The 23,730-nt window shown below is 37.2% G+C and overlaps 1 protein-coding gene across 1 annotated transcript in view; it reads left to right on the top strand.

Annotated features, from left to right (window-relative positions):
* The first annotated feature begins 259 nt into the window (after positions 1-259).
* MRPS35 (mitochondrial ribosomal protein S35) overlaps positions 260-23,730 on the top strand; it is a 29,926-nt gene continuing 6,455 nt past the window's right edge. The window contains exons 1-7 of the mRNA XM_032473434.1: positions 260-418; positions 3,684-3,721; positions 4,850-5,017; positions 6,833-6,893; positions 12,907-13,046; positions 17,361-17,470; positions 19,240-19,309. Of these exons, the coding sequence (XP_032329325.1) occupies positions 307-418; positions 3,684-3,721; positions 4,850-5,017; positions 6,833-6,893; positions 12,907-13,046; positions 17,361-17,470; positions 19,240-19,309 (699 nt within the window). The 5' untranslated portion in view covers positions 260-306. The remainder of the gene's footprint in view (positions 419-3,683; positions 3,722-4,849; positions 5,018-6,832; positions 6,894-12,906; positions 13,047-17,360; positions 17,471-19,239; positions 19,310-23,730) is intronic.

The raw sequence follows: 23,730 nt of genomic DNA, 5'->3' as shown, positions 1-23,730 counted from the left end.
GTCTGTAAGTCACATTTCCCCCATCCCTTATGGTCCTTATTTGCAATTGTTTTTAGACTGACTGCTTAGATTTAAAAAAACAAAAAAAAACAAAAAAACTTTTTGTTTTCTTTTCGTTAGTTTTTCTGTGGGCGGGCGATGTTCTCTTGCACGGCTACAGCGCGCGCCGACCTCGCCGGCACGCGTGTCTCCTGTTCCTCCCTCCCAGGGGCGGGGCGCGACGCGCGAGCCTGCGCAGTAGGGCCTCGGGCCCGCGCCGTGACGCGGCCCGGCGCTTGGCCCTTCCCGCTTGCCGTCTTCGCAGCCATGGCGGCCGCCGCGCTCCCCGCGTGGCTGGCCCTGCCGCCGCGGGCCGGGACCCTTCGGGCCTTTTCCACCGCTGTGTCCCCGGCCACCCGCTCTCCGAGGTCAAGACTGCGTGAGTGTCTGCCGCGTCGCCTCCGGGCTGTGGGGCGGTGAGGGGGCGCAGCGCGGGCCCGTGATGGCCGCCGCGGTGACGGGGCCCGCGCGTCCCCGCGGAGCCCGGCGCGCCCTCCGCCAGCCGGTCGCTGGCCCGCCTTCTGGGAAAGCGGGGAATGTGGGTCTGCGCTGTGCCCGGAGTGTCGCCTGGTTCCTGGCAGCCGGTGTCTGTTCCTGGGTCCTCCGGGCGCCGCGAGCTTGCGCCCTCCTCCGCGCCCTGCCTTTGGCGCTCCCTCCCGGGGTCACCGGCACACGTCTCTCTCTCTGGTTGCTGGTGCTCGGTAGTGTTTGTTGGGAAATGTTGAGCTACGAATTTCCCCCGGAAATTTAAGTATACACATGTCCTAGAACAAACTACAGCTCTGAATTCCAGGCCTAACAATGCCGCCAAATGGAGTGACCTTCGCTCAGTAGGCATTGGTGAGGTCACCTTCATTCAAGAGAGATTTTAGGGATGCCTGGTACCGTCCTGGCCCTGGAGGAGCCTAGTGGAAGAGTCTGGTTGTGCTGAGTACTAGTTGTACGTGGACTAGAAGTACTGTGCAGTGTGCGGTGCTAACAGAAGCGGGAATACAGTGACGAGGTGAGGGCACCGAGGAGGAGTCCTCAAGGGTCAGGAAAAGCTCAGTCGAGGGAGCGCCTGTAATCATTGACCAGATCTGTCCGTGCTACTTTCTATACTATTTCTAATCTTCGTACTCCTAACTGCCCAGTTTAGGCCACCGTCTCTCACTCCTATGATGGTTTCTTTACTGGTCTCCCTGTCTGCTCTTGCAGAATTCTCACAACAGCCAGAAGTGAAGTGTTCAAAAAAGCAAATCTGAACTTGCTGCCCCTGTGTTGAAAATCTACACATGGTTTTTCATTGCTTTAAGATTAAAGAGTAAATTCCTTAATGCGTCATAGTGGCTCTTCATAGTCTTAACACTTACAAGTTTTCATTCATTTATTCATTCTACAAATACTTAACTCCTACTGTGTGCTAGGTAGTGTTCTGGATACTGGGATACAGCAGGACTCTTCATCTCATGAACTTAACATTCTTTGAGGGGAAGTCAGATTATAAACAGGTAAACAACATCAGTACAATGTCAGGTAGTGACTAGTGCTATAAAGAAAACTAAAGCAGGTGTTGACAGTGAAGGATGGGGGGTAGTGGCTGAAGGGTAAGATAAGGTAGGTGGTCAGGAAAGAACTCCCTAGGGAAGTGACATTTGAGCGGATCTGCGGGAAGAGCATTGTTGGCATACGGAACTGCAGATGCAAAAGCCCAAAAGTGAGAACAAGCTTAGGGGTGTGACCAAGGAACAGAGAGCAGGCCAACGTGGCTGGAGGAGAAGGCCAACGTGGCTGGAGCTAAGGGAGTAAAGAGGAGAGTGGGAGTATGAGATGTCAGAAAGGTAAGGAATGGCCCGATCCTGTAAAGGCTTATGGGCATTTGGCTTGGATTTTATTGTAAGTTTGAGATCACATTGAGGGGTTTTGAACAGGAATTGATATGATGTGATTTATACTTTTACAAGATGCTGCGTGGAGAACTGGGGCTAGGCATGGAAGCCAGAGAGCAGTTTGGAAGCTGCTGTAGTCCTCCACGTGAGATGATAGAGACTTGGATTGAAGTGATGGTGTGAGGAGAAGCTGGTGTGGTTGGATCAGGGATTTATTTTGAAGGTAGTGCTAACAGGATTTCCTGATGGATTTGATATGCAGCTTGAGGAAAAGTCTTGAGGACCATGTTAGATTTGTCCTGAGCAATTGGAAGAATGGTGATACCATTCACAGGGACTGGGAAGACTGGAAGAAGGAAATCAAGAGCTCTGCCTATGATGTGTTACAGTTGAGATGCCTGTTAAATATCACTGACCTCTTTTCTTAGTGCTCTCTGTGCTATACTCTTGAATTTCAGCCATACTGAACCTATTTACTGTGATTTTTCCTCTTCTCGCTCGCTCTAGAACACTTTTTCTCGCATGGCTACCTCCTGCTCATCTTTAAGGTTTTAGCTTAAAAAGTCTGCTTCTTCAGAGATATTTTCCCCAACAAATTGAATAGGTTGGATCCCCTGCTATATGTTTCCATTAATACTTATCACCGTTTATTGAAATTACTTGCTAGTTAGTTGTCCTGTTGGACAGATCTACATTCCGTGAGAACAAGGACTGTGGTTTTGTTGTTCGTTGCTGTCTCCCTAGTTGCTGGTACACAAGATCACTCAAATAAGTTTTGACTGAATCAGTGAATTACTACTGAGGGATGATCCAATAAAAATTTTGTCAGATGAAGATAATGAGGGGAGGAGGGAGTAGGGGACAGAAACCAGGCAGGTGAAAGGGAGGCACCTTCCAGGCAGAGAGAACAGTAGGTTCAGAGGAAGACTCAAGGGTCCAGTACTGGACGTTCAGTGTAGCTCTGGGGCCTCGTGAAGGGAAATGAAGCTAGAGAGGTTCAGAGTGTGAAGTGTGTTATGCTGTGCTGTCGTCACCTGACTCCTTGCTCTTTCGTTTTCTTGGCTGAGTGACCTGTAAATAAGGATAATAATAGTACTTAAAGTTATCGTGAAGAATAAGATTGAGATACTAATGAAAAGCATTTAGCACAGTAGTTACGTGGAAGTGCTGAGTAAATACACTTACTATTTCAGTGTAGTAAAACATTAATTTAGAGAGGCTTAAGTTAATATTTTAAAAGGTATTTACTGTACGTAACTTATCCTCTTGCACAGTTACGTAATTTACTAGGGATAGCTACGATTTATGTTATTGATGTTATTGTAGCATCAGCAGTTCTAATATACAATAGAGAAGGAAACTGGAGTTCATTTGTGTGTGTAAAGAACAGAATAATTCCGAGTATGAGTAAGTATATATATTAGAACATTTCAAGTCAGTTATCTTTAACGATGCAAGATACTAATTTCTAGCTAGATATTTTAATGTGGGAAAGTGAGTCTGTTTGACAGTGAACCTTAAAAGTCACTGAAAATATTTCTTTAGATGATGAGTTCACTATATCATCAGTCACAATATATTTTAAAGTCAAGTAACTCGAATTTTCTTAACTATTCTTGACTTTTCATTTTCATTAAAATGATTTAATCCCTTAGCTTACAGAAAATGGGTAATTGTTTCATTTCTATATTACCGAATACTTTACATTATGTGAGAATTGTGGGAGCATGAACAGTGTTGAACTGTAACTGTCCTGTTGTCTTTTACCTACAACAGAAAGAACATCCAGAAATGAAAGGCCGCTGAGGAGAAAGGTAAGCGGTTAAGGTGCTCTAGTGTGTGCTGTCTTCCTGACTTCCGAAATTCTAAAGTGAGGCAGATGCTCCTTACGAGGCAGAAGGGTGCTGCCCGAGGAGGCTTCGCGAGGGGACATTGACTTGGTGACTGCTTCAGCCCTGGCTCTGTTCTTCCACTGGTTTTTATCAGTGCCCTGAGAATGGATCATCTTTGAGAGGTGGGCCCACTCACATACTCCCAGGAAATAGGTATATAAACTAGAATATAGAATTATTTTTGATGATGCCTTGAACAGTCATGCAGCCTGGGGTGTGTGTGTTAATCTGATCAGTTTGGCCTCACCCTGTGGACATCTCTATGGAGGAATCCAAATTATAAGGTCATTTAGTAAGTGTGGAGTCAGAACAAAGGCACACTGGGTGGGAGTTAAATGGCACCAATTATAATCGTCTAAGTAGCCATTTTCACAGGAGTGTTAACTGCTTCCAGGACATACACTGCACTGGTATATTGCTTAGTTGGGTGTGGCCGAGTTTTGCCTTCTCTAAGCCTCCTTTTGGGTTTAAAGGGAATGCTAGCCATCCCTGTCTATCAAGTACAGTTTAAAAAATAACTATGCTAATGTGATTCACTAAGCCATCATGTAGCTATTCTCTGGGCCTGGGAGACATATTATTTCTCATTATGTATCCATTCAATTAGTTTCATCCTAATTTGTTTATTTCCAAGTTCTTATTCTTTATTTTCCTTATTTCTCGTTTTCTTTATTTCCAAGTTCTCATTGTCACCTCATGTACTGACTTTCACTGAAGAAGTTTTAAAAATTACTTCAGAATATATTGTTACTCACCCCTCTATGAACAATATGTAAAAAGTTTGCTAAATGTCTAAGTAAGGAAATAGAGAAGTTTTTTTTTTGCGAAGGAAATGTGCTGCTAAAGGGGATCCTTGCCACTGGGTTTGAGGAAACCGCAGAGCTGTTTTGGTAGGTTTGATGGGTTTTCATTTCACCAGCAACAGCTATGGGAGGTCAGATTTTCTGTAGGTGGCAATTCTGCTTGTGTTTCTCTTAATTACAGTTTTTTTGCTCTAAAATGAAAGAACATGTTTATATTTAAAATATTAAACTCTCTTCTGTTCCTCAGGCACTGCCTCCTAGGACAGAGAAAATGGCTGTGGACCAGGACTGGCCTAGTGTTTACCCTGTCGCGGCACCGTTTAAACCCTCAGCAGTACCTCTTCCTGTTCGAATGGGTTATCCAGTAAAAAGGGGGGTGCCCATGGCCAAGGAGGGGAATCTGGAACTTTTAAAGGTGAGATAAGTTGCTGATTCACTGGCTAGAACTTACATCTAAATACATGCTGATCTCCCTCTGACACCTCCCCTCCCCCCAGTTCATCAAGGTTCAGTACATAGCAGCTTACTATGTTTTAATTTAAATTTTTTCCAGGTAATAATAGGTATTATATTTTGCTTATCCATGGTAAAGAAGACTCAAAGAATCTAGGCATTTAAGAATGTAATTAATTGGTCCCATGGCTTCCTCTTTTCTGTTGTATCTTTTCCATGTTGTGTCTTTCAACTAGAACTAAAAAAAATGAAATAGCCTAATTTGAGATTGAGAATTGGAGGGGTGAGGTTTCTACTTCTAAGAGATTTATTTAAAAACCTCCCGGAAAACGATTCAATATCATTGTTAGAGTCCTTAACTTCTTTTTTCTTGAAGCAAACTAGGTTATATTAAATGCTTCACTTGATAGTATCTGTAATGATTTACGAACAATAGACTTCGTAAAGAAGATACAAATGTGCATGGCCTGGGAATGCATGTCTTAGATGGTTTTCTTTTACACACAATGGAATGATCAAGAAGTTGTATTTTCGACTAATGAGGGTTCTTGTGAAAAACAAATATTTGCTAAAAGCTGATGGTAAAAAATGAGATGGTAACTGAAGAGGGAGTTGTCTGCTGCTGGAGACAGATGAAATTTGGAAATGGGAATATTTCAGGAGACAAGAAATCAGACACCTACAAAACTAATCTTTTCTTCAAATGAAAGAGGAGAATTGAACTTAGTTGAAGAAAAGGTCTTTGGAAAATATCACTTGGTGAGAAAGAATAAGCAATGTATTTGTAATGATGGTTGTGAATGGAATTTTAATAAACATAAAAATCCAAACATTTAATGTATACTAGCCCTTTTAAGAATCACCTACATGCTTAGTCCAGTGATACGATCTGTTCCTAGTAAGTCCTACTGAATAAGCTTATAAACTGAGGTAATATATACAGAGTTCATAGAATAGTGCCAATATAAATGCTGTGTAAACGTAAGCTATAATTTTTTCCCTTTTATGATTTTTGAGTCATGTTTTAAAAATATAAGTATAGAAAATGAAGTCACCCACCCCATAATACCAATATTCAGTGCTTGTTTTCTCTTGATTAAAATAAACATTTTCTGATCAGCACTTAAGAGCCCAGATATAATGCTTAGAGTAACTTCCCATTTGTTCAGATTTTCTTTCCAAATGAGTTTCTTTAAACTAAATTTTCTATTTAGATATTTAACATTATTCAAGAAGTATGCCTGGAAATGTTAATTATATATTTGAAAGAGTCAAATCTGTGACCTTACCTAAATTTGCATTGGCCCTATAAATGAGTAGATAGCTTCTCAGTATATCATAAAGATATTCCATTCTTCATTAAACTGTTAAGATTTGCTAGCTTCATTTATTCATCCATTCAATTCATAAAATGTTAAGTACAAAGTAGAAAATGTATCACATTTGTATGTATTCCGGGGCAATTAGGATTATTAAACAATGATGTGTGTCCTGAAGTGCTTTCAGTTTTATATATTTGTGGCAGGAATAACACTATAAAAATAATTTTTCTTCTCCACCATCATTGTCATTGTCATTGTCATTCGGTACTGAATCTTTATTTCAAGGAATTCATTTCTTGAATTTACAACACCTGTGACACGGAATCAACATTGTGAAAAACAGATTTTATTTATGACAAGGCTTGTGGGGCTTACGATTTAGTCTTACTGGAAAATTTTCTTTTTCATGTTTTAAGACAGTTAGCTAATTTATCCCTTGAAACTCTCTATTTTAGATCCCCAATTTTCTGCATTTGACTCCAGTAGCAATTAAAAAGCACTGTGAAGCTCTTAAAGGTACGTGGTTGTTTTAGAATATGAACTTAATATTTTATTAACTTCATAGGAGTCTCATTTCTAATGATAAAGGGGTCGGTTCATCAAGAGGATATAATATTTATAAATATTTATGCACCCAAAATAGGAGCACTTAAATATATAAAGCAAATATTACAGAACTGAAGAAAGAGCTAGAAAGCAATACAGTAATATTAGGGGACGTCAGTCCTCCGCTTTCAACAATGGTAGAGCATCCAGACAGAAAGTCAGTAAGGGAACATTGGACTTAAGCTACACATTAGACCAAGTGGATTTAACAAACATTTATAGAACATTCTATCCCATAGCAGTAGCATACACGTTCTTCTCAAGCCCATGTGAAACATTTTTCAGGATAGATGACATGTTAGGCCACAAAATAAGTCTTAAGCAATTTAAGAAGATTAAAATCATATCAAGCATTTTTTCCAACCATAATGATATGAAGCTAGAAATCTATTACAAGAAGGAAACTAGAAAATTCGCAGATATGTGGAGATTAGATAACATGCCCCTAAACAAATACTGGTTCAAAGAAGCCACCAAAGGGAAATCAAAAAATAAAAACTATCTTGAGATATGGGATGTCCCCAAAGCAGTTCCAAGAGGGAAGTTTATAGCAATAAATGCCTACATTAAGAATAAAGAAAAATGTCAAATAAACCACCTAAATTTAGACCCCAAGGAACTGGAAAATGAAGAATAACTTAGCCCAAAGTTAGTAGAAGGATGGAAAAATAATGGTCTGAGTGGAAGTAAATTGAGACTAAAAGGACAACAGAAAAGATCAATGAAACAGAGCTTGTTTTTTGAAAAGATAAACATAGACAAACCTTTATCTAGACTCACCAAGAAAAATAGAGGCCTCAAAATTGTGAGTGAAATAGGAGACATAACTCATATCACAGAAATACAAAAGATCTAAGAGACCACTATGAACAGTTTTATGCCAGCGAATTGGACAGCTGTGAAGAAATGCATATGTTCCTGGAAACATAATATACCAAGACTAAATCATGAAGAAGTAGAAAATCTGAATGGATCAGTTACTAGTAAGGAGACTGAATCATTGATCAGAAACCTCCCACCAGGAAAAGTCTAGAACCAGATGGCTTCATTGGTGAATTCCACTAAACATTTAAAGAATTAATACCAATCTTTCTCAAATTCTTTCAAAAAACAGAACAGGAGGGACCACCCGAACTCATTTTACAAACACAGCATTACCCTAATGCCAAAACCAGACAAAGTAGAATTACAGGCCAATATTCCTGGTGAACATAGATGTAAAAATCCTCAACAAATATGAGCAAGCCAGATTCAGCAGTACATTAAAGGGGTCATACACCGTGATCAAGAAGGATTTGTTCTAGGGATGTGAAGATGGTTCAACATCCGCAAATAAATCGTTGTGATACACCACTTCAACAAAACGGAGGGTAAAAATCATATCATCTCAACAGATGCAGAAAAAGCATTTGATAGAATTCAACATCCTTTCACAAGAAAACTCATCACAGTGGGTTTAGAGGGAACAGACATCAACATAATAAAAGCCACATGTGACAAGCCCACAACTAGGGTTACTCAGCAGTGGAAAGCTAAAATCTTTCCCTCTAAGATCAGGATAAGACAGAGATGCCCACTGTCACCAATTTTATTCAACATAGTACTGGAAGTTCTAGTCAGAGCAGTTAGGCAAGAAAAAGAAATAAGACATTCATTCAGATTGTAAACAAAGAAGTGAAACTCTGTACTTGCTGATGACATTATCTTATACATAGAAAATCCTAGACCACCAAAACAGCTGTTGAAATTAATAAACGATTCAGTAAAGTTGCAAGATACAAACTCAGGATACAAAAATCAGTTGCATATTCTGCAATGAACATGGGAGTTCAGAAAGAAATTGAGAAAACAAATCTTATTTATAATAGTATGACAAAATGAAATACTAGATGAGGGGAGGAGGAATTTAGAACACAGTGAAAAGGCACAAACTTGCAGGTTCAGAGTAAATACTCTGGATGTAATGTACAACATGATAAATACAATGAACACTGCTCTATGCTATATATGAAAGTTGCTAAAAGTAAATCCTAAGAGTTCTCATCACAAGAAAGAGTATTTGTTTTCTGTTTATTTTTTGTCTGTATGAAATGATAGATATTCACTAAATTTATTGTGATCATTTCATGGTCTATGAAAGTCATCATTATGCTGTACACCTTAAACTTATGCCGTATAGTATGTCAGTTATATCTCAATAAACTGGAAGAAAATAAATAAAAATAAAATATATGAACATGTGATAAAATAAAGCAAGAATAAAGTATTTAGGAATACATTTAACCAAGGGGGTTGAAAAATCTGTACACTGAAAACTGTAAGATATTGATGAAAGAAACTGAAGAAGACACAAATAAATGTAAAATACTCATGTCCATGGATTAGAAGAATTAGTATTGTTAAAATGTCCATAAAACCTAAAGCAGCCTGCAGATTCAGTGCAGTCTCTGTCAGAATTCCAGTGGCATTTTTCAGAGAAATGGAACAAACTCCTAAAATCTGTACAGAACCGCAAAAGGCCCCAAATAGCCAAAACAATCTTGAGAAGGAAGAACAAAGCTGGAGGCATCACACATCCTGATTGCAAACTATGTTCCAAAGCCATAGTAGTAATCAAACTGCTCTGCCCTGCTGGTAATCATTTTGCAGTATTTATGTGTATGGAATCAATGAGGTGTATGTCTTAAACTTACAGACTGTTTTATGTCTATTACATCAATAAAGATTGGGGGGCAAAATAACACTGTTTCTGTAATGCTATATAGCCTTATATTCTGAATGATTGCTGAATCATTGCTTTTTTCTCCTTTCTTTAAGAAAGATTTTCAAGTCATATTCAGTGAATTATTAGATGTCAAATCTGCAGGATTTTTTTTTTTTTTTTTTTGCAGACTACTTTACAAAGTGCTATGAATAGTAAGAATCAGAACTCATAATCCTTGCTCAGGTAGGCTAGGACTTGTTGTTGAATTATAGAAAGCATATGCATAAAAAAGACTGAAGAAAATATTGCAGAATGTTGCCAACAGATGCAAATCAGTATGATCCAAACTGGAGGTAGTGTGGAATGATACTGAATAGCTGAGTAGAGGGGTGGAGAGAGGAATGGGATACTTTGCAGAGAAGTGTTATCTTGAAGAAATTGTTCAAAATTTTAAAGAAATTAGAAGTGATGTATACATGTAGTAAAATTAAATGGTACAGAAGCTTTCTTCTTCCCACATACATGGAGGTAAAGGCGAAGAACTTTTTTTGTTCGTGATTCTGTGTGCTTTCATATTATATGCAGTATTCCAATTCAGTTTCTGTTCTAATCTGTATTGGGCTCTATACAGATAAGCAAATTTGAGTTGTTTTAGGTTTGTAGCTGTTACTTACTGATTGTGTAATTTAATACAGGAGTACTTTTGGATGAAGTCTTAAATTTATGCTGATTTTAAAGGTGATGTGTGCACACTCAGTATACATGTTAAGGCTTTTCAGGAAAGAAAATGAAACCTGGAAACTCTTCACAGGTAGCCTGTGTATGCTGAAGGGAGAAATAAGTTAGTGAACATGATTATGATGAAATTTGAGCTTTTGGGAGGGTCTTCCATTGGAAAAATATAAGGAAGAAGAGAAAGAGTTCATTAAAAGAGGTCTAAAAAGGAGGAATAGTAACCTTACTCTTAAAATGAAGGAAGAAAAATCTCTTCTATTTTCATTCATGTGTGGTCTTCTGTTTTGAAATGTAAGGATGCATTTCTATGCCCTAGATTGTTTGTTTCTGTATTTGTTGGTGCCTGATGTTAGACTGACACAGTTGCAAATTTGTACCCACATATCATTTTTTGATCCTTTGTAAAAACAGTTTTGATCCTTTGTAAAAACAAGTGCGTTACACTGATAAATTCCATTGTTTTCCTTTCTACACATTATTTTTAAATGTGCATTTATAATTTAGAAACTGGTCATTGTAATAAGATAGTTCTAAAATAATTCATAATTTTTAAATGAAAGACTTCCATACAGCACATTCAGAAGAGTAGCGTTTTATTTTACAGTATTTGAGTGAATGTTTTATTCTTTCCTTAATTTTGCCTTTACACTTCTGCCAGCTTCTAGATTTAGATTATATCTTCCAAATAACTTGAAGGCTTTTCAGATATTTCTTCTCAGTTTTCTTGCAAAGTAGGTCAGTTCAGATTTTTGTATCTAACTTGCAAATGGAAAATCTGAAGCACAGGAAAGTTAGGTAATTTACCAAAACTTTAATAATCAGTGGTAGAAGTTAAGTAAAAACCAAGGCCTTCCAAAGTCTAGTTTATTGCTCTACCTATCAGAGGAATAAAAGGCTAATGGGGGTCTATTATGTACTTTCCAGTTGGCTGAATTTTTTGAAACATATGTAATTGGGTGATTTAGTTTAAAAGCTGAAATTATCATCTAGTGATTGAAATAACTTATCCAAAATTTTTTTTGTTTTTTTTTTTTTAAAGAGTTGGTACAAACTCAGTAACTCATAAAATTCCCCAAACTAGTCTGTCTTATAAAGTGCCTGGCAGTGTTGCCTCTTACAGTACAGGATGCTGGAATTAGTCCATAATGGGAATGAAATTTAACCTCAGTAATTTTGCTGTTCATTCCATTTAAATGTCAAAATGTTCTTAATGGCAAAGATACTTCTTTCCTCTCAAAGTGTCTGAGTATTGATCTCTTAAACACAGTATTTAGGGAATGGTGTGAGCTATACTTAATTCGCTAACATATGTTTACTCCCAGATCTTGGAAAGTCTCTGTAATCCAGAGTGACATTTTGCTGACTGACATTAAAGCCAAAATGGGAGCTAAATATAATACCTGCTGTAAGAAAGTTGTTAGCTCGGGGGACAAGTTATTGGAGAAAGCATTGGTCCATGAGGTCTAATATCTCTGACCTAAGAAGCCCATTACTTCTGCTCTTCTTAAGATGAGGATGTTTAGGAAATGAGATTCCCATTGAGGGGAACCTGATAATTCCGGAAGTTTTCATCCCAAGCTAGGAGCCCTCTGCCGCACTGACATGGTGGGAATAGGGCAAAATGAAATCAGCTGCCTGCCTCCTGAGCCCCTCAGTGCTGATAGCTGTGGGAGGCTGGGATCTCTTTTTCTTTAAAGACTTTTTTCCCCCAGTTGAGGCCCAAGATCAGGTGCTGTAAGCAGTGTTCTCAGTGCTTGGAACTCCCTGTTGTAGCCCAGGTCTCGGACCTAGACCCACCTCCTCTCTCGGCCAGCTCTCCTGCCCGAATCTGAGGGCAAGTCTGTTCCTCTTTCCATTTAGCCCCAGTGGCTCAGAAGTCACACTGAAGAAACGTGAATTACTGTTAAGGACCCATTTAAGGGGGACCGAGCCTTTGTACCTGTTTCAGTGAGAGGCCTGTTCAGCTCTGTTTCTTAAAGAATGCTGCCCACATCTCAGTTCTCTCTCAGAGCTTTTTCAGACCTTCTTTCACTTCCCTTCAGCTGATGTTTAGCAATCTTCATTTGGGTGTGAATTAAGTAATATTATCTGTTGCCTTTTAAAATAGTAACGCTCCGGGTACCGTGAACTGTTTGCTTTTAGTTGGTGAGAAGGAATTAAACTCTCATAACCGGTATGTGCACAGCTGTCATAAGCTTCCATCAAGTCATAGCTCCCTTTTAACTCAGTGTACTGCTCCCCACCGAGCCTGAACGATCCAGGTCATTCCCTTAGTTAAATCACCTAATTAGGATTCACCTAAGAAGAAAAGGGATGCAGGATGACGATGTGTACATAAAGTGCAGAAGAGAATCTGTCCTTTCGTTTCACGTACCCTAACAGTGGTCTGTCTCAATAATCTGATTTTGTCTGATAGCATACGTTACAATGAGAATTTACTTACAAAACTATAACTGAGGTCTTTTTTTTTTTTTTAATTCTCAGACTTTTGCACTGAGTGGCCAGCTGCGTTAGACAGTGATGAGAAATGCAAGAAGCATTTTCCGATTGAAATTGACACGGCTGATTACGTTTCAGCAGGACCGTCCATTCGAAACCCCAAAGCCCGAGTAGTAACCTTGAGGGTAAGAGTTAGTTATTTTTTTAAATAAGAATTATTACAACACAGTATTTTGAGATAGTATTTTGTATGTGTGGTTATAAAACTGATACATATTTATCCTAGAAATTTAGAAACTATAAGTTTTTTAAAGTATAAAATGAAACTGCCTATTATAGTTCCACCATTCATAAACACCACTATGGACTGTGGGAGTGCATTTTAGTATGTATACAGACAGCCTCTGTGCGTGTTATTGGGCTGATGTGATTAGTTATCTGCTCTTTTTCATTTAATAATGCAATTTAAAATCTCCCACTTACTAAACATTCTTTAATTTTATTTTTAATGGCTGCGTGGACTCGTGTGTAAATGAGGGTCTGTTAAGGTGCCAAGACAATGTTTGCTGGTGAAACTGTAAAATAGTGCAGCCGCTTTGTAAAACAGCTTGGCAGTTCCTCAGAATGTTACACACGGAGTTACTCTGTGACCCAACAATTCTACCGATCAGCTCAGATGTAGTCCTTTTTCTGAGACTGAAGTGGGAGATGCTGGAGCAAGAGATACAAATGAATGATTCCATAGCATAGATCTACCATAATTTATTTATGTAAGTTTCCCATATTTTGGGACATTTAGGCTTTCTAACAGTTTCCTTTATTAGCAAAATACAATGAATATCCTCAGAGATTAATATTTATATATATCCCTAATTATGTTTCTAGGATAACTGACTAAAATGAGAAGTCAGCTCAAAGCATGTGGATCTTTTAAAGATAAACATTTTCTGATTATGTGTTATACAGTTCCTGCAGGAAATGTAACAAATACAACACCAAGATTGTGAGAAAGCCTGTTTTCCTGTACTCTCACCAACCTAGACATTATTGTTACTACCTGTCAGTTTGATAGGTAAAAAATATATCATATTTAAAATATGTATGCCTTTGAATTCAAATGAAGGTGAGAATTTATTCCTTTGTAAAATGCTTTTTTTTTTTTGTCATTTGCCCATTTTGATGGTGTAGTGATTTCTTACATACTTATTTTTTTCTTTTTAATAACAGCTTTATTGAGATATAATTCACATACAATAGGATTCACCCTTTCAAAAGTTTACAAATCAGTGGTTTTTAATATAGTCACAGAGTTGTGCAGCCATCACCACTACCTAACTCCAGAGATTTTCATCACCATAGAAAGAAACCCCATACTCATAACCAGTCACTCCCTGTTCTCCCCTACTCTTCATTACCCACAAGCTCCTGTCAACTACTAATCTACTTTCTTTCTTTGTGGATTTGCCTGTTCCTGACAGTTGATATAAATGAATCATACAGTAAGTATACTTTCACTTAGTATAATGCTTTCACTGTTTCATCTTTTGTAGCATGGATCAGTTCTCTCCTTTTTATTGCCAAATAATATTTAATTTTATGGATAATACCGTATTTTATTTATCCTCACATCAGTTGCTAGACATTTGGGTTGTTTGCACTTTGGGCTGTTATGAATAATGCTGCTGTGAACATTCGTGGACAGATTTTTGTGTGGACATATGTGTTCAGTTCTTTAGGCTCTATACCTAAGAGTAGAATTGTTGGGTCATATAGTAACTCCATGTGTAACATTTGAGGAACTGCCAAGCTGTTTTACAAAGTGGCTGCACTATTTTACAGTTACGCCAGCCATGTTTGAGGGTTTTTAAATTTTTAAATTCAAAGAAAGAAGGGTAGTGCCATATTTTTCCTGATAGTCGTAAAAGTAGTTTAGGATTAAAACCAACTTGTATTTGTATAAAATTTTACTGTAAAAGTGCTTTCTTCTACTTAATCTCATTTATTCCTGACAACAATTCTGTGAATCCTTCCTATTTTATAAATGAGGAAACAATAATCCCATGATTTGCTTAGGGTCACTTAGCTGGTAAGTAGCAAATCTGGAAGTCAAGCCCAGTTCTTGCCTTACAGGTAACACCATGGTTCTTTCACTGCCTGCACTGTACTTGAAAATAGACACTTCACATGTTTAGACAATTTTTTCATGTTGTTCTTTTAACTGAGATCTTTGAGGATACACACATATAAACACAGCCTCTTATGATCTGAAATGTCAGCATTGTTTTGGGGATAATGTTAATAGAACAATATTGATTCTTTACGGTAATAGTAACCTGGAAAAAGAAAAGCCTAAGGATTCTTTTGAATTTTGGAAAAAGAATGACAAATGAATGTCACCCAACTTCAAACTAAGAGTATTAGTCCCAAGTTAAAGGCTGCAGTTTTGCAGTGCCTATGAGTGCTACCAGGTGGCGTGTGTGCACCACACAGCTGTTAGGAGTTTCTGGCATAAAACTCTATGTAATTTTTGAACATTAAAATGTTAATGTGAACATGGGTTTTAAAGCAGCTGTTATAGTAATGATCAGCATTGCTGCCATTTTTTTTTTTTTTACTACTTAATACATAAAAAGGTAGAAATTGAAATTTTTTGAACGGTAAATTTAAAATTTTTTCATTAATATGGTTGCATTGAAGGAGTTTTAAAAGGAAAAAAATCACTACATTCCATTATTCTAATGTAAAAACTCTTTATACTGTATCTCTGTGCATGTATGTATGCATATGTTTTTTATAATTATAATTAGGTACATTTTATGGTTTTCTTATAGGTAATTCTCCTTATTGTTAACAATCAGAGTCATAAAATTGCTTATTTTACCCATCAAGCTGATAACCTGGTTGTTGACGTGTAGTCTTTTCAGGGGGCTGAGGTAATTTCACATTGTCTGTAACATATGGCCATTCTGTGAGATTGGTATTTAATAGCATTCTTACTACATACATTCTTTAGGGGTGCATTTATGTTTGTTTTCTATTTTCTCTAGTCCAAATAAAAAAATCACTGTGCTAAAAATTATATAGATACAGATACAGATATAGATATGTATGTATGTTATCTCCTCTTCCTCTTTTAAAATTTATGCATTCATTCTGCCAATTTATGTTGCGTGCTTTTTAGCTGCTAGGCCGTTCCAGAAACAAGACAGGTATTGTTCTTACTCTCAAGGGTTTGCTGTCTAGTGGGACAAATAGAAAAATAAATAAGCTCTTAGGCTATGGTTGTCTTGAGGGAAATGCAGGGATTTCAAAGTCTTATTTAGCCTTTTTCTTCTTCATACAGTTTTGTCTCTTATTCTTAATCCTCACCAGGGAAAATAGTCTATAATTTACCTTATTTAACTGTATTCTAGTGTCTCACCTATTTTTCTGGGTCAAGCTTATTCATCTCTAGATAATACCTTTCAGCCTAGACCATAATTCTCTGCAAATTAAACAGTATGTTCATTTAGCATAACATTTCCTGAAATACGTTTTAAGGAAGACTCATTCGATGAACTGTTGCAAAGTAGAATCTGAGGTAAAATAAATTTGGGAATTATTGCATAACAACCCTGCATCTTGAAATTTCAGAATGCTCTTTAACATGTTACCTCCTCTAAGAAATCCTGCTGCTAAACAACCCAATTTAACTCAGCATTTCCTAAATGTATTCAATAGAAACAGGCTTTTTAAAGAAATCTTTTTTTTTTAGCAGCCTATGGGACTAGTATTAACATTCTGAGAAATACTGAGCTGAATTATTTCAAATATTGTGATCTTTCATGGATGCTGTATTCTAGCCTCCATGAGGTATTTGTAACTTTTAAAATAAATGTCCCTAAACTATTGCAGTGATATGGGTCTCATAATTGCATGGTAGGAATTCTTAAAACCCTTATGTTTATCCCTTTCTTTCTCTCTTCCTCTATCCCTCTCTTCCTCTCTCCCCCTCCCCCTCTCCCCCTCTCTCTCTCTCCCTATTTATTTATTTATGCTAACTTTTGGGGGGTTTGTTTGTTTATTTCTTTCTTAATGAAGGTACTGGGATTGAACCCAGGACTCCTGCATGCTAAGTACGTGCTCTACCACTGAGCTACACCCTCCCTCCATCTGATTTTTCTTATATTCCAGCTTTACTAATACTGATTGAGTTGAATTCTGTTAGTACTACTCATATGGATTGTAATTTCATTTGCGAGACTTTAATTGGTTCTTTCAGGAAAAGGTACTAATGCCCAGAACTTTCAAAGGACTCCAGTTTGCTCCTCTCTTTTTCCCATGAGTAAGGTCAGCCTTCATTAATACATGCAAATTGCTAACTCTATATAGAAAGGAGTTTGAAAAGGTTTCTTTCCAGTTGGTTTAGTATTAATAGAAAGAATATTGCCAGTTTTTTTTTCATTAAATAAAGTATATAAAGTAATTTTTTCAAAAATTTTTTTCCTTATATTTTTAAGGTTAAACTTTCCAGTTTGAATTTAGATGATCACGCAAAGAAGAAACTTATTAAACTTGTAGGAGACCGGTACTGCAAGACCACAGATGTGCTTACCATCCAGACAGATAGGTAAAGAAAGGAAGGTTCAGCTGGTCGGTCACATATGCTGTTTTATTGTCCTCCAGGCCCTTCGCAGTCCTTGTATTAACCTATTAGGTCAGAGAAGTTGTGAGAGTCACATTTTTAATCCCTCACACTGGCTGCTGTTGCTGCGATGATCTTTATGTAAACACAAGGGGAGGCTTGCCTAGCTGAGTTAAATTATTGTTTTGGAATTTTTTTATTGAAATATAGTCAGTTTACGATGTTGTATCAATTTCTGGTGTACAACATAATAGTTCAGTTGTACGTATACATACATTTATTCGTTTTTGTATTCTTTTTCATTATAGGTTATTGCAAGATATTGAATATAGTTCCCTGTGCTATACAGTGTAAACTTGTTTATCTATTTTATATATAGTAGTTCGTATCTGCAAATTAAATTATTGTTATTTTTTATCTTGACTTTGATATATTTGTGTATATAAAACTCAGGGAAGATGTTAGTTTACCAAGGTGCTTTTGTAAATAAGCAAAATTTCAGTGCTAGTGTAGAAGTTTATAAATGCAGTATTACGTTTATTGTATATGAATTTATAGGTTAGGTCATCTGAAGTAAGGAATTGGTATATTTTTGCTAAATACTTATTTTATTTCTTGAATTATACTTTGGCTGTGTCTAAATTATGTCAAAATATGAAAGACCTGCCTTTAGAGAAAAACAGGTGGGCAGATACCTTTCTCCCTTGCTGTCCTAGTTTCCAGGCATTTGGAGGTGTCAGTATCCGTTAGGTTTTGTCTTCTTCTTGGTAGTAAAGTAGCAACATGACACACATACAGAGATGGGAACAGTGTGGAGGTGGGAACAGCTTGGGGACCATGATTTTAGATTATTACCATATGGGAGAAAAATATATTTGTAATATATTAATATCTTTTTACTAGCTTTGGAGAGTATAAAATAATGCTGTTTTTAATTTGCAATTAAAAAATACCTTTAAATATTATTGTTAGAAATTCTGTAAGTTTCTGATAATGTTGCTTTTTTTCTAAGTTTACAAATGTCAGTGTATGTATGTTTTATGGTAACAGCTGTGTAGAATGGAGGACTATTAAACCTAAGTACAGAATAAACAGAGTACAGTTAAAATCACTTGTCATGTGATAGTTTTATATTTAAATAAATTAGAAGTAATTATTTCCTTTTCTATATTATTTTATAACCCAGAAGTTAAACATATTTTACACATATAAACATATGACGTGCCATCTCATTTATGTAGAAGTTTTCTCTGATATTAAGTCATTAGTTCCATTTTAAATGCGGCAGCAAAAGAATACAGCTTTGTACAGTGTAGCTCATTTTTAAAGGAATCAGCTCTGGAGAAATCAAGATGAGCATTCAGATTAGCATCAGTCTCTCTAGATTTTTAAATGAGCTCATCAGGTATGTTCATGCCATCCAACAGACTCTTAACCCTGAGACTGTGAAGAGAACTTCAATTGGACATAATTATGTTAAAAATAGCATAAAGCTGTTATCAGATATAAATAACTCCATTAGTGATGAAAGCAAAGAAATCCTCTAAATAAAAATAAAAATTATGTCAGTTTTCAATATCCTCAAGTAATACGCTACATAGGTTATTGTTATTCTAAGAACAGAATTTTCCTAAGGCAGATAGGGAATTCCTGAATGTAAGTTACCCTTCATATTTAGTATTTGTGTATTTTGCAAATTATTCCATGTACTGAATTTCTCGAATTTTGACTTCCTCTCTCTCTCTCTTTTAAAGGTGCCCTTTAAAGAGACAGAATTATGATTATGCAATGTATCTACTAACAGTTTTATACCATGAGTCTTGGGTAAGTGATTGTATGTGAATGTTTAATAGTTTTGTCAAATTTAGATGATGTTAACCTTTCAAAACAGTCTGTGTAAAGCAGGTACTCAATTGAGTGTTTAATGAACTACTAGTTAAGATAAAGATATATGAAATATAGATAACTTCTATTGACACTGAAAGTGAGGATCTTAAAACAGATTATGCAGCCCATCTCAGGACCTTGCAGAAATCAGATGACTAAAATGCCTTTAAAATTCAGAGTTTCTGACTTAGACTGAAAAAATTCAGAATTTTTTACTTTGCTTGTTTGACTTTGGGTGAAAGTTGTCACATTTATGGAAGGGAAATCATCATCTGTGTAACTTGACACTATTTAATTCATCTTGTTACTTAAACAAACTACAGAACAAAGCTCTAAAACGTTATAGAAAGGTACTGTAAATTAATATTTTAGTTAACAAATAGCCTTTCATGTGAGCATTTCACTGGTATACATTAGGGACAATTAAGGGCAATTAATTACTTAAATAGTATATAAATAGTCTTGTGTCTGACTGAGTTTATTGAATTTTAGTGTAAGTGTCCACATCGATGAGGAAGATTTTGCTATGTGCGAGCATCACCTCATCTCATTTAAAGTTGGTAACTAAATGTTTAGATAACTCAAAGTTTTAAATAATATTTTGAAAAATTAAAATAATTTTAGATATGCACATAAATTTTTTGAAGCTTGCCCAACATTGACATGGGACTCAATAACATTTCATGTCAGGAACATTTGAAGGAATGGAGGTAGCTGGAGAAAGTCATCCTTTTTAGATGTTCCAAGGACTTTGTATGAAAGAGGAGTTGGATTGTTTTCCATGACTTTTAAGGATACAACAAAGTAAAGCAGTGAGTAGTGAGACAGATTTATTCACTGAGTAAAACTTTCTACAACATTGACCTGAAGGTAGAGTGGGCTACTTTGCTAGTTAAAAAATGTCCCATCCATTGGCTGCTTCATGGGGATTTGGTGAAAGGAACAAGCTCCGTGGATGGTCAGTTGCCTCAGGTGGTCTTTGGAATCTCCTTCCACGTCCAAGTCATTCTGTGAACACAGCTATTCTCGTTGCAGATGTCATTGCTACTAATGAGGTAGCCCGGGAGGATGTGTGGAAAATAAATAAAACTTTGTTGCAAGTTTAGTAAAGAACAAAAAGTGGCTGGTAGCTCTTCTTTTCTTGTGAGTTAGTCTAATTATCATAATTCATCCGAATTTCTAGTTCCTGGCTTCAGGAACAGCATCGTAATTGCAGTTAATCTCTCTTTCCTGTCAGTTGGTTATATAAATGCCTTTGGCTTCAGGTTATTAAGTTCCCTTTTGAACCAGCAACATGGCTGTTGGCTACAGCTCTGTGGCTGCCACTTAAAGAGTTAATACCAAACAATAAAAGCTGACCAGTTTTGAGTCTCTTACTTTGCCAGAGGCCTGTAAAATGAGTTTGCCCCAAAGGAAATGACAGGCATAAATAAATTCAGCAAAGTTGACTTACTGGATTCTTTCTGTGGTTCTGTGACATAAAATCCAAACAAGCTTGTATTCTGGATTCATGCAAGAAGCCTTTAATCTTCAGTGCTAATTACTTTGATGCCAGAAGAAGTAGCCACATACAACTGTCCTAAACAGATATAATTAAATAATTCCTATATTAAACTTGGCTCCTGACCCTTTCTAAACAAGTACCATCAGTGAAGAAGCTTTAAGAGAAGGCAGATGAGCCGTGAAATTTTGCAGAGCTGGTGGAACAGAATTTTTATTGAATTGAAACTCTTTTTTCCTTCCCCAGCATGGGATTCATACTTGAAATTGATGTTCCCACCTGGTATTTAATCAAATATTTAGAGTACCCCTTTTAATCCATTTCTTTATTTTTAAAGACTAGTTTCAGAGCATTTAATCCCTAAAAGCTAAACTCTATGGAGGTTACCCCTAAGTAGTGTTTAAAGTAGCTGGTAGTTTTATGTAACATAGTGCTGAAGCTTCTCTGAAAAGCTATTCCTCTGGACTTCAGTGTAAGAAAGTAACTGTTGTGTGCTATTCGAAACAGTTTATAGAAGTATCAAAGTAGACTGTGTTGACGTAAAACAATAAAATGGGTTTATTTAGAAATAGCAAAGGATTGCAAATTGGGACAGGCAATCTAGGGTGAACTGTAGGCAAGTTCAAAGAACAGAGGAAAAGAAGGGGGTTGGGAGGGGCTGTTCTAAATGAAGGTTCATTGGAGGAAGGTCAGAGTTTGGGTGGCGATGGCATTTCATTTACCGCGCTGAGACTGTTGCTGAGCGAGGGGAAGTTCTTCCTTGGGGATTGTGAAATAGTTGCACTTTGTTTGGGTGTGCTCCTTCCTTCCAGTGGGGTGAGTTCGTGAAGGTCGGTGCATGCAAATGATGGAGGTTGAAAATGCGCGAGAGCTCCCTCTACAGGCCATTCCTGACTCTAATTTTAGTTGAGGTTTTCTTTATTAATTTTCATATTCAAAAAGCATTGACTTCACAAAACAGACGTCAGGCCTAGAGGCTTAGTAATGCATCAGAGAATGAATATTGTAGTGCTAAGGAGGTGGTAAGAAACAGATAACACATTAAACCATTTATCCTTAAGCTGTTCAAAGAAGCGGAGACTTGTAGAAAGTTGCTTTAGTATTTCAGTATTACACATTGTTAGCATAGGAGTGAATTAAGTTTTAACCTTTGGAACCATTCAGATCTGGATTTGAACCCCCGTTACCTGTTATTTAACCTCTGGGGCTCAGATTTCTTCTAAGTGCTTTTGGGTGGATGAGAGTGAATTTATATGAAATATCCGGCAGAGAGTGGGTGCTCAGTAAGTGGTGGCTGTTAATATTGTTGTTAATACTGAAATGAAGAAAGATTTAGAATTTCAATTTCAGTTATTCCCAGTTTCTGTATACAGCTTACATTTAACTTGACGAAGCCTTCATACAGGTGAAGTCGGATCTCTGCCCTGCTGTATTTGAATTTTTAGAACATGTGTCTGACTCACACTCAGACACAAGTGATAATAACAAAACTTCCTAAGTGTTAACTTTGTTGTCTGATAGCCTTTAAACCTTTCGTAAGTGATTTGGTTAAGAGAAGACTGAATGAAGCATTTTACAAAGTGACCTGCACAAAAGATAGACTAAGACACAGACAGTGAGGGAAAGAAAAGAAACACTGGCTGTAGAAAATGTAGAGATCTGCAGTCACATTCAAAGGGTTGTTGGACAATTTTTAAATGGTTGCTTTTTAAAATTTGAATTTTTGGTTGTCTTCTTTGGACTTCACGATAGTCTTATTGCCAGTCAGAACTAGATCTTGGTTTGGAATAAAGTGGTTCTGAAAATTCATGGAATGAAGCAGATAAAATGGATAATTTTATACTCACTAATAGAGTTTGTTTTTAAAGGGGACCTTATCTCAAATATTTCTGATAAAAATGACGAACCCTTTTGTAGAGCCATAATCACTTAATCTGGCGGTTCATGGGTTTATTGTGATCTTTCGTGTGTGCTCGCATACACATACATTTCCAGGTTGCATTAGAGAATGCTTGAATGATGTTTATGTTGCGTTCTTTGCATTCATCAGTGATTTTGTTCTTATAAGGTACAGGGAGAGGTATTGGTGGGATTATCAAAATGAATGAGCCGCTGCTCTTAGGTGCCTTTATTTCTGGGTGCAATTGGTGGTTATAATATAGTCTATTTCACTAGGTGATGGAGGTTGGAACATACTGCTGTGAGAGGTGCAGATGAAGATTAATTCTACCTAGAAGCTTCACAGAAGTGGTGGCTGGTTTTGGAAGAGGAGTAGGAGTGTGCACCAGGGGAGGGGCAAAGGATTCTGGGCCGGGGGGGTTAGCGAGTGGGCAGAAGTTTGGGGTGGCTAGGATATATGACCAACAGGGCAGAGATGACAGGAGATAAGACTGAAAAAATAATTCAGAGCCAGGCTGTGAACAGGTTGAGTAGCTTGTTTACAGAGTGTAGATTTGTATCCAGGGTTAGGATTGAACTTCTATGTGTCTTCCTTGGAAAAATGTCTATTCAGAGCCTCTGCCCATTTTTCGATCAGCCCATTTTTTTGCTGTTGGGTTGTATGAGTTCTTTATGTATTTTGGGTATCACTCCGTTGTCAGGTTATCTTTGCACCTCTTACTCTTTGTCTAACTCCTGCTTTGCACAGACAGCAAGTTATACTGTCGTATTTTCTTGACTGCAGAAGTTGCCGTTGTCCGTGTTCCACAGATTGTTTTCCACGTGTGTTTTGTCCTCTAACTAATCTTGCACGACTCTCATTAACATGCGTCTGACCTTACTCTGTTTGTTCTTCACAGTGTCTGGGTCAGCACTGGGTAAGAACACCAAATGTTTAATAATAGCTATTTAATAACAG

The sequence above is a fragment of the Camelus ferus genome, chromosome 34 (genome assembly GCF_009834535.1).
Source record: "Camelus ferus isolate YT-003-E chromosome 34, BCGSAC_Cfer_1.0, whole genome shotgun sequence".
Classification (NCBI taxonomy): domain Eukaryota; kingdom Metazoa; phylum Chordata; class Mammalia; order Artiodactyla; family Camelidae; genus Camelus; species Camelus ferus.
Note: the sequence above shows the minus strand (reverse complement) of the source record. Positions and strands in the feature narration are given on the sequence as shown.